Raw genomic sequence first — 12,345 nt, 5'->3', positions numbered from 1 at the left:
TCCAGGAATTTAGTGTATATGATTCAGTGCAACAAATGTGACCAAGGTTGCTACATTGGAGATACCAGCCAAAAACTACAAGGAAGAATGAATATGCACAGACACTCTATACTCCATCACGAAGAAGGAAGATACTGCTCACCTGTGGGACATCACTTCTCACAACCAGATCATTCCATAAATGATTTAAAAATCAAAATCCTCAATGGAATGTTTAAAAGCACCTAAGAACGGAAAACATTTAAACTCAGAATGATAAGACTCTTTGACACCAAAACCAAAGGACTTAATGCGAATATGGGTTTTCTCACACCCTATCAAAATTGCTTGTAATTATCCTGCTTGCCTCTATTCTTATCCACACTTTCTCTCCCCCCCAGTATCCCTCCCCCTCCCCACCTTTTTTTCACACTATCCCCTGGCTTCAAACACTTAACACCCTACCTTATCTACAGTAAATATCTGTTGTTTTTCCCCCCCCTCTCTCCACACTGTTTTAGCCATAGATTCCTTTGTATATCAGTATTGCTTGACCTGAAGAAGAGAGGATAACTCTCGAAAGCTTGTCCTATGACATAAATTGTTAGTCCAATAAAAAAGGTATCACCGAATACTGAAGAACTAATTTATTCTGCACTATCGCAACTGGACTAACACGGCTATTTTCTGCTATATATATATATATATATATATATATATATTCTATAGTACCTACTTTCAGTGCCTGCTATTCACCACCTAGTTTATAGCATCTACCTTAGACCACAGAGACACAGTGTGTCTTTTTATAGCTAGTGTGTTTACATTTCTCTGTCACACAGTTGTGGTCTCCTTCACTTGATAATGGATTCCTGCTTAATTAGCTACATCTGCATCCTGTAAATACAAATGAACTAGACTGCGAGTTCAGTGCTCACACCTCTGACTCTAATTACAAGTAATCACTGTGTCAAATACCTGGTGATTCCTCTTCTGGTGCAATGCTTACATATTAACTAGGTGGTTACCAACATACTACTTACTCTCTACCCTACCATTTTCATTATATGGACTCCTTTTTTTGAAGGATCAATTTTAGGGACCATTGCAATATACTACTATTACCTGTCCCTAACAACATAGGATCTGGAGTGTTTACTTTGACACTCATCACTGGATCATTTGTGCGTCTGTATAGGTCATTTTAAAGCCCTATATTTTATTGCTTGTGAATAATATATATATTTTTTAATTATACCAATTATCATTCAGACTGGGAGATTGAGTGCTATTAATTGGGTTTCTTCTCTTTCCAAGTTCTAACTTCTATCTATTCTCCCTGAATGATCTAAAGGTGGCTTCTTAACCCCTTCAGTGCTTGGCAATGCGTTGCAAGCCACTGTTGCCCTAAAGGGGTTAATGACTGGCTTGCTGGCAAGGAAGTTGCAAAAACAAATTAAACGGGTCTGTTTTACCAAAGGAGGAGGTCCAGTGGGGGTCTTGGGCTGAAAGAGAGCACCCCCGGGTCAGATTTCTTATTAAAAACAGTAGCTCTGATTATACCTGTAATACTGAGATCCCTTTGGAACATGTCCATATGTGCAAGATCTTTTCATGCCGTTCCGATCCCATCTGGGTTAAATATATTGAGCCTAGTGGTGTTATTGTAAGGAAAAGGTGCCAGAACTGTAAGCAAAGGAGAAATAATTCATATCCCAGCAGTCCGTACCCCCTGACTACTATCCTGCCCATTGGGCTGACAGTAAACCCTGGTACTATCAGGTTGCCAGTAGTTGGTATTGGGTTTCCCCCCTCACCTTTGGTACTGCACTTGAGTGACAGCAGGGGATGGTACATCCTGCTGTAGCTGGGACAACGGGGTGCCCGCCTTCTGGCTGTACTTAGTTAGTTGTTCCTTCCCTCTGAGGAAGGTAGGCCACACAACTGGGAGCCTGAGATTGTGGCCTTCCCATGTGCTTTTCCCTTCGGGGGAGAGTGGGTGGGGACCATACCGCTGCCTCCGCTAGGGAGGTGGGGAAGAGCTAGGACAGCTGCGGGTGCCCTTGGCCTGTAGTGACAGTCCAGGGACCATCTTCCGTGATAGCTGATCTAACAGACTCTATCCAGTAGAAGACTAGTAATAAACCCATTCCTGTTTTGCAATATATCTCCTGTCTGGTGCATGACCTTACTGGAGGGAGAGGTAATAATAAATTCTACCGTGGGAGATCACCTTCAGTTCCTGGAGCCTACGGCAGATGGAAGCGCTGCACTGCTAAGGAGATATGTGGGGTATAAACTCCAGAAGCCTGTTCCTTTGTCCCCACTACCATCGGCGGACGACTCAGCCCTTCTGTTGCCAGCAGGTATATGCACCATACATACAGAACACCTACAAGCTCATATTGAACCCCCAAAAATACCCACAACATATATAAGCATATAAGTTTCACAGAGGAGTTCTACTGAGCATGGCAATATATATATTTAAAACCAGAGACATAACATAAAACACAGACAAAGCTCAGTGCACATCCAGAAAAACTTACATACGGTACAGTGCCTAAATATACATGTATAAATAACTAATAAATAAAATGGTCTTTTAGTTTAACATTTTGGCCAAATTGTTGTAAGCCCTTGAGCCAAGGGCTTACAACAATTTGGCCAAAATGTTAAACTAAAAGACCATTTTATTTATTAGTTATTTATACATGTATATTTAGGCACTGTACCGTATATAAGTTTTTCTGGATGTGCACTGAGCTCTGTCTGTGTTTTATGTTATGTCTCTGGTTTTAAATATATATATATTGCCATGCTCAGTAGCACTCCTCTGTGAAACTTATATGCTTATATATATGTTGTGGGTATTTTTGGGGGTTTAATATGAGCTTGTAGGTGTTCTGTATGTTTTATAATTCTTGTTCAGCTAGTCTTGGCTGATTGGAGGGTGGCAACCTCCTATCTAATTTAAGCTCACTCCCTCACACATTTAAATAGTTAAAAGCTCACTCCATGGCATCTCCCACTATCAGGGGAACTTGCCTGCATGCAGTGTGATTGTGACAAATCTAATACAGAGTGCTTTTCCTGGTAATGTACAGGTTAATAAAAGCTTCAATCAGACTTAGAACTTTTGCAACTAATATTGACAGATTTATTCTAAATCATTCTTCCTGGCAATGCACAGGTTATTAAGAATCTATATGAGTGTAGGGACCCTTGAAACGTGGTCTGCCGTGCAGTTGGCTCAAGGGCTTACAACAATTTGGCCAAAATGTTAAACTAAAAGACCATTTTATTTATTAGTTATTTATACATGTATATTTAGGCACTGTACCGTATATAAGTTTTTCTGGATGTGCACTGAGCTTTGTCTGTGTTTTATGTTATGTCTCTGTTTTTAAATATATATGCACCATACACCCTGTAATGGCCCCTATCTGCCATTGGGTGGGGGAAACACCGTTAGATCTAAGCTACAATACATAATTCAGCTTTAAATAAGTAAATGCAATATAAAAAGCGTTACTCTCCTCACAGTTATATTATCCCGCTCCATTTCTAATAATGTTGTAATCACTATACAGAGTTACCTTTTGACTATAAAAATAGGTGGCAGATCTCAATTTCCCTGAGTTCCACCACAAACGTAGTCCAAATTAACTCTGCGAGTGCTGAATCTTCCCTGTTGATTCAGAGTGGGACTTTGCTGCCTTAGTGATAATTATAGCTGGGTTCATTAGCTAAGTAAGTGGTAATGAAAGATTTTTTTTTGAAAATCTGGCCTGCACAGTCTTCAGACAGGTCAACCTCCAAGGACTAAAACTAGCAAGATTTTAGGGTTTGGGACCACATCAGAGCATTTTTTGGGAGAAAAAAAAATGATTTTTATTAGTCAGGCTGCATTGAAGTGTATGGGCGATACGTATCAAAGCACAAATATAGGCAAAGTCTTTATGTCAACGTAAGTCTCTCTAAAAAACCCCCCATAATAATTATAGTATTAGTTTCGGGTATGTGTCTATCTATCCACGAGATGATTTACTGTATGGAACAAGTGGGAGGAGTCACCTCAGAGCTATATTTGCACATTGGCCCAGATCTATGTATTAAGAAATATGCGACTTGCGTTACTTTTCTTGAAGGTTTTCTGATTGTTTTTTCCCCGTCACCTCAAAGGTGGCATAAGTGTATATATTTTTTTATCACAGAATACTAGCACAGCATGCGCCAAATGTAGTAGAATTACACTTAACAAATATGACGCTTTTCAAAATGGAAAAAAAAATATAACCTTTGATGCAAATGCGTAAGCAAATCTCACTTTCTTGATACATAGACCCGTGATAAGACCCCATAAGACCACTGATACTAAAGATCTGTGAGGCTGATGGCAAATCAGTGAGACTCACATCTGTTTAATCTGCAGGAATCATGAGTGGTAATGAGAGGGGAATGGGGCTGAGAACAGAAATAGCAAAGGAGACTTTTTTGACAAGGACTTCAACACCTACTTTTGTAGAAAGGTGGAAACATTGATTATACAATGAATGAGCTTTAGCATATGTTTTGTAAGTGGGAATGAATGCATGGACACGAATGCAGTTTGTAACCATCTACATGTGATTTGTAGCATATTAGCTCCCTCTAGTGGTAGATCTGAAGAATAAAGACAAGACAATATTTATGGCTCTGTCTTCGGAGGGTGTGTTGTAAAGCTACAGTGAAATGTATGTCTCATTTAATCTCTTAGCATTGATACAGGCTTACTCCAACTCATAACGAATAGTTATATCAAACTGAGGATACCCTCACTGTCTAATGCCAGACATGTTATCTGACCTTTCATATTCATAATACAGAAGTATTGCCCTGATAAAGATCTGGTGAAGAACTGAGCCATTGTTTAACCAATAAGATAATATAATAATTTGCTGCATAGACTCCAGTAAGTGAACACATTTTGAATTTATTTATTTGAGATGAATTTACTAAAATATCAATGCTGAAGCACCATATTTCTCAAAGCACAAAAATCCTATTCAAATCATTGCCATGTTTTCCTCTGATTAATTTGGAGCTAATTTCAGCACCATTATTGCCCTGGGTTTTGCAGCTTGGAGACCTTTTATAAATTACCTCTATACTGTAACGAGCTAAATAATAGAGATGTATGGGATGCATGAAATAGGATTAAAATAATAGTTATATTTCAGCATTCATTGATATGTTATCTAATAGTTATCCATGATGGGCCTGAATGAGCCAACCTTGCCATTCACAGCTCCCCATTCGGAGAACCTCTTGTACTCGCCGGGTTTCAGGAAATACTGCCTTCCTTTGTAGTTGGGCTCCTCGTAGAAGATCCAGCTACCTTGAACAACATTGCAGGAGTGGATATCATTGTATTTGAATTGTTCGTGGACATTGGAACAGTCGTCTGAGAATTCCATCACCTGGCCTTTGAAGTCCTCCTTCTCATATACCTTTATCTGCTGGGAACCTCGGTGCTGTAAGAAGAAATAAAACAATGGAGAACAATTACCTAATTCACAGAACCTACATTTTTCAATGCACCATTTCCCAGGGTATTAATGTGACTTGTGCCCTTCCACACAATGGTATCCAAACAAATCACATGACATTTCAACACTTTAATATCTAGAGGCCAACGCGTCATATCACATCTGTAAATGATGTACATTATAAGGTCTATGGCCCTTATTTATTATGCTGGGAAGTCACTCCCCTGTGCTGGGGAAGAGATCAGCTCTATTCAAACGAATACGACTAAAATCTTCTCCAGCATAGGGAATCAGCATTGCAGTATATTTAGTATGGCCTATGGTTCAAATGCCCAAGAAATGTTTCAGAACTTCTTCGTATGCGTGACGTGTTCATAGAGATCAGTTACTATTATTGCTAAATAATAACAAATAATATTACTAAGTAATACTTTTAACTTCAGCAGAATTCTATTGCCATGTGTGCGACTTGTATCACTATAAAATTGTTGCGTGTAAACTCTTTTCCTGATGAATAAGAATAGGTGTATAATGTAACCAGCTGGTCAAACAGAAGGTATATTTGGGTCTTCTAAATAATTACTTATGTCTAACCACCAATGTTGTCAAGCTCTTGGACAAAGCAATCATTCATCTTTTATGAAAGCCAACTTAAGTTAGATTTTAACATAACAGCCATGCTAAGTCTACTGCAATAATGTTCAAAGCTTTTAACCACAACAGACATCTAAAAACAGTTTTGTTCTTTAAGAGGTTTGTTTGATCTCATCTTTTTACAGATCTTTGGGATGGTTCTTTTTTATGCTCTTGTAGCTCTTTATGCTACAGTATTTTTGTAGTGTATTCTCTGTTTTCAGTTGTACAAATAAATTTAGCACAAAGGTACAAGAAAGATTCTCGGCAGCACTTACTGGCTGGATCATGCGGCAGGACCTGACACAGTCATTGAAGCCCATCCATCTTTGGTAATCATGATAGTCACCTTTCTTCAGGTAGTACTGATATCCCATGTAATTGGGGCACTCGTAAATCATCCAGCAGCCATTCTCAACGCGGATTGAGTTGCACTGGTCAACGTGTGAGTGCAGATCAGAGGAGTCAGAGCTGCACTCATATGAGCGGCCCTGGAAGTTCCTGTCCTCGTAGAAGACGATCTAGAAAATAGTTACAAGCTTAGTTTTAGAAACCATATAAAATGTGTAAAACCAAAATAGTATCATTATATAGCACAACAATTTTAATACTGCTATAAATCAGTGGTTACACATCTTTATTGGGTTTATTAACCACCAGGGCAAAGCTATAGTGCCACCTGCTACTTACAGGTGTGTACGACTGAAGGAGCGGCTCAGTGAGTAAAGGCACTGACTCTGAAAACAATGACACTGGTTTTGAAGAAGGGGTTCTTGGGTCAAATCTCAGGGTTCGCTCATTGGACCTGTGTGTGAGTTGCTTTCTAGCCCTGGGTCTCAGATTGTAAACTCTACCTGAGATAAATTCTATGTACAGCACTGTGTACGCAGTCAGTCCTATATCAAATAATATATAGTCCCCTAATTCAAATGTACAGAATATGTATAGTGATATCTTACAGTATGTGTTTACATGTATGCTGGCATAGTGAACCACTACTTGTATATACTTAAAGAGTAGGGATTGGCTGCAAAATCAATTCCCTGGAATTTCCTGGCCTGTCCATTCAAATTTTGTTCCGCAGTGTAACATCCATTGACAGATTGATTCAGTTTCAATCCGTACGGATTAATCCAAAAACGGCATTGGATACAATCTGGATGCATTTTTATGTACCCAATCCGCGGATTCGAATTGTTAAAAATCGAATCATGGATTATTAATCCGCCATCTGGATTATCAGTGATAGAAAAAAATACTAAAAAAGGCAGATCACCCTTTTTGAGACGGATCTGCAGAAATCCGCGGAGCAAAGGAACCGGCCGATCCGAGACGGATCCAAATCCGCAATAGAAAATGTGCCCATCTCTATTAAAGAAGATACAATAGGTAGGTACTTGAGGCATGTGGAGATATAGTAAAGTGACTTACTAAGAGCTGGCATTACGTCTCTGTATAGATGATTGTTCGTTATCTATCATGCCCTTATTTTTAATGTTAAAGGTGCAGTCCCATTCAGTCTTTTTATTATTTAATTCTGAAATCTACAGATTTTATTTTTCACAGAAGTATTGATACAAAAGGAGATTTTTACCTGCTCTTCCTCTCGCCCATATAATCTTTACCAAATGCTGCTGCTTCTACTAGACTCGTATCTGCGTCTCGGAGCTCCTGAAAACTCCCAGCTGACTTCCTAATAAACTCTGTATAAACTGCAGCGTTCTCCTCTTTTACTTTAAGGATCTCTGCACCTCCATATATCTCAACAATGATCTCTCGTTACACCCCTACTCGCCTCTTACGCTCGACCCAAAGAGGTAGATCCATAGAGCTCCATTAGTGTGTTAACGAGGTGTTAACTTCGGTTAACGTGTCGGTAAGTGCTGACAGGGACCTCTTTATGTTTTATGTTACATTGGTTATATCATAGCTAAAGGTGGCGTTACTCACATCCAGGCCCTGAAATAGGTCTTTTACACGGTCTGGATAAGTGTAAGACCACAGATAGGTATGATTTAACTATCATATTGTTATTTACAGGGTTCTTTTCCTCTCCTGTCTCCTGTTCTTTAATGAAATACCTATTCGGGGCCTGAATGGAAGTAATGCTACCTTTGGGTAAGAGAGGCTTGAGACCATGTTATTTGAAGCTAATGCTAGGCATCCTCTATCTAATTAGGCAACATCACGTTATTTGCCCTGATTTCACGCAGCTCTGTGGATCTAGCCCAGAAATGTCATCTTGGCACCATTTTACCTCTACCGCCCTCTCACTTCTTAAACTATTTTACGCTCACCTCTCCCTATAAATGGAACTCTCCTCCACTCAATATTGGTCAAGCACCTTCTCTTTTCATTTTTAAGGCCGAACTGAAAATGCACCTCTTAAAAGAAGCCTCATTACATTATCTATCCCTACAACATTGACTCAGATGCACTTGACCTCCCTGACTTGTAAGTCTCCCAATGTACCACTTACATTGTAAGCTCTTCAGGACAGGGGCTCCTTTTCCTAATGTTGTCCGTTGCTTTGTGCTCTTATCCTCATTGTTTGAAATGACATTTTTCTGAGTGTAATTTTGTATAGTACTGTGTACAGCTCCACCCCGTTATAATGCGATCTGTTACAGTGCGAATCCGCTTATAACGCGATCCAAGCGTGGCTCCCAATTTTCGGAGTTATGAATACTTTAGAACACGATTATTGGTATCTTAACAACTTTATTGTACAATACATACAATTGTGCATTATTTCTAACACGACCCGCTTATAGCGCGATGTGATTCTTTGGACCCAAAGCACAGCGTTATAAGGGGGTTGAGCTGTACAACATTGTGGCATAAAATTAAACCGATACACATATACTCCATTAAACGATGATACTAGGTATCTCTATTCATGTGTAGACCAGTAGAGAAGAATAACTTCAGCACACAGAACCATGCGAGCTCTGTCCCACAGACAATAAACAAACAAATCATTTTTTCCCATGTTGTACTGCTTAAATTGTCTTAATTCGTTTTCTGTCATAGGTGCAGAGATTAAAGATAGCAGACTTAGGTAGCATCTTCGACCGATGGGTACGGGAGATTTGAACAATGGTTTTGTGATTAACTAAAAGGCGATTAAAATATGGAGTCATACAGAATATTAGTGCATACTGCAGGCTCCTTAAAAAAAAAATGAGTTTTTAAAGCTTCCTCTAACATATGTGAACCTATAGAATTATAATTCAAAGTCTCCCAGCTGCAAAACTTGTAGCAGATTTGGTTTTCTTTCATAAACCTGGTGCTGTTTTTCACACCATTTTCTGTAGCAGTTTTACAAACAGGAGACAGTAATGAATAAACTCCTTTCTGTCACTGCAAAGAAAAGTTTGCTTTGAGACTGCACCATCTTGATGCAGAATGTTAGGCGGGGAGAAGTACACCACATATTGTAAGACCTGCAGGAGTTTGTGATGCACATACTGTACACCGCAGATGTTGCTGTAAAGATGCAGTGAACCCAAGATGTTCAGTTTTTTCCTGCAAATTACCGTTACTTTGCCTATTTAATCCTGATCATAATTTTTACGGTGAAATTCACCAGCAGGTTTTATTGTTATTATTTGGTGTAATAATTGATGTAAAAAACATTTGTTACGAGTCTTAAAATTATTTACGTTTAGGAATAAATTGCACATAAGCAGAGTGCTCCTGTCTCTGACTGTAACTGTAATTCTTTGTATTTTAAACCTGTCTATGCTTCTACTGTAAAACATGTTGGAACTAAAATAGTAATATTATTATTAATGAAATAATAATAATAATAATAATATACAATTATAAAGTAAAGTGACAATATGTTACCTTCCCCATCCTGCAAGCAATAGAATGATGAACACGCCCGTAGCAACTGGAAAAATAATTTGATGCTCTTTAAATACTCATGCTAGAAAACCCCACACTCTGCATATTGCATTGTCATTTCGATCAGGGGATTTTAATTTTTTATTTGGGGCATCAGATTAACGAATGCAGACATGCAGCACTCATTTTTTTTTGTGCATCCTTTCATTAATCAGTCATGTGGCTAAGGGCTATGTTATTTGCTGATTATGCTGTTCTATTCTTGAGGTTGCTTAATCCATCCATTGGGATGAAAGGTCTGGTCAGCAAATTCTCTGGTCAGACAGATAATGATGAAATGGGAAATGTAGAGTGTAAAAGTATGAAATAGAGAGAGAGAAAGAGAGATAGAAAACTTAAAATGAAATAAAAAATGACGTTTTGGACGTGCAAGGATGTGGCATATGTCATAGATACACTAAACGGATTGTACTCAGTTATGCAACAGCTTATATGTAATTTTTATCAGTTGTTACATAATAAAGTAGATGCTAAATAGATTTTAAATATACTGTAGACCGGAAAGTTTAACTTAAAGCAGCACAAGACCTAGAAACTATACCATACTGCCTGGTTTCCTTATTCACAATGTGTTATTGGTCGTTAATAGTAAAATCCATTGACAACTCCATTGCAACCTTGGACGTCACATTATCTAGAACTGTCAACTCTCAATGTGACCCATTGATTTTCAGTATCAGTGTCTCATAATCATCAATGGAGTCTCACTGATAAAAATCATAAAAATGCCCTTTTTTGTATATCTTACTGGGTTTGGTGCTTGGAAGTTGACATCTTTGCTTTATGTCCCTTGGCCTCAGAAAAAAAAAAATGAGATAGTAAAGTTTATGGAGCAGAGATTAGTGCCTGAAAATATTGTCTACAGTGTTGTGTACACTTCGTTATTATATAATAGGAATATTACTATTATTAAAGGAAGAATGTGCAAGGGTAAATGTTACAGAATGAAAACAATGGTCACTATTCAATAGGGTGAGAAGTAATGTAAGGTGCTATTGCCAGTGCATATTCACTTCCATTTATATGAGGGGAATCACTACCCTGCAGAAACAAATAAGACCCTCTACGCTATGTTTTAAATATATATATATATTGTGACAAACGCCCCTCTTTTGTAGCGCTGACGTCTGTCTGGGTTCTTCCCGACACAGTCTTCTAGGGTTATTTATACAAAAAACAGGATCATGCAAAGTATTATGCTGCTTAACTCAGGCTTCTGCCTGCTTTATTTTCATTCAAGTAAGGTACTGCAGCTTTAACAAGTGTAGATTAGAGGTACTCAGATACTTTCATTCAGCAGTTCACTCATTTCAGTGGTACAGTATTTCCCACACTGTTATTTTTAAGAAATAAAACCAAAATCATATAAACAAAATAGTTTCAGGGATCTAACTACACATCAGAATCAGTCTCTCTAACAGCTGCTGGCCAACTAACCTGGTTCCCCAGCTTAAAACAATGCTCTCTCATTTAGGGTCACTAGATACAGCACATTCTTTTAGCAACAGCAATAACCATTTGTTTTGTCTTATCTGTTCGTGGTGGGAACTCTGTCCCAAGTGTCCAGGCAAATCCTCTGGTACTGTGATACTTGGAGGGGCCGTCCACCCCGAACTGGATTCCGGGGAGCAGCGATACCCCCAGCCTCCAGGCTCTAAGGAGAGAGAGTGAAATGCAAAACCTCTCTGCTCTAAATACCTGTGCATGTGATTAGAAGAGCAGGTGAGGGAGAACTAGAGCCATTGTAATCTGTGGTCTGGATTTTCCATCCAGCTGCCTGAGTTAATGGGAAGCTGTGGAATGGATCATTTTTAACTATTCCTGCACTTTCTGACCTAAAATGGGGCAGAAAGCTGCCTAACATCTTTGGACTGTGTCACAATATATATATATATATATATATATATATATATATATATATATATATATATATATATACATATATATATATATATATATATATATATATATATATATATATATATATATATACACACACACACACACACATATCTGATTAATTGGACCACCACCCAATAAATTGAATGGGCGGGCTGTATAATATATGAGAGACGTTCTTTCGCTCACCCCCTGATGAAGCACTTAACGTGTGAAACATGTTGGGATTGGTCGAGCCTTGTCCGTGACATCAGTTCCGGTTCTAACTGCTATGTGCTGTGGATTGTAGGCACCTGTAGTGGCGTCCTTGCATGCCGGACGCCTATTATTCTGCTACCTGAGATTTGCACTTGACTGTGCTGCTGTCAATGCGCCGATGTTTTCTGAATTG

At 38.6% G+C, this 12,345-nt stretch overlaps 1 protein-coding gene across 1 annotated transcript; it reads right to left on the bottom strand.

The window, feature by feature from the left end:
* Window positions 1–4,934: 4,934 nt before the first annotated feature.
* LOC142499335 (gamma-crystallin M2-like) lies at window positions 4,935–10,142 on the bottom strand. The gene is made up of 3 exons (XM_075608509.1): window positions 9,996–10,142; window positions 6,422–6,664; window positions 4,935–5,495 (listed from the first exon to the last, which is right to left on the bottom strand). The coding sequence occupies exons 1-3, from the start codon at window positions 10,002–10,004 to the stop codon at window positions 5,220–5,222; spliced, it is 528 nt and encodes a 175-aa protein (XP_075464624.1). The 5' UTR covers window positions 10,005–10,142; the 3' UTR covers window positions 4,935–5,219.
* Between the last annotated feature and the right edge of the window lie 2,203 nt (window positions 10,143–12,345).

This window comes from Ascaphus truei, chromosome 7 (genome assembly GCF_040206685.1).
Source record: "Ascaphus truei isolate aAscTru1 chromosome 7, aAscTru1.hap1, whole genome shotgun sequence".
In the NCBI taxonomy this organism is placed as follows: Eukaryota; Metazoa; Chordata; class Amphibia; order Anura; family Ascaphidae; genus Ascaphus; species Ascaphus truei.
Note: the sequence above shows the minus strand (reverse complement) of the source record. Positions and strands in the feature narration are given on the sequence as shown.

Excerpts from the sequence above, each read along its gene's own strand:
- LOC142499335 (XM_075608509.1), bottom strand. Across the intron at positions 5,496-6,421 it reads CCTGCCGCATGATCCAGCCA|CACCGAGGTTCCCAGCAGAT; the intron begins GTAAGTGCTGCC and ends TTCTTCTTACAG.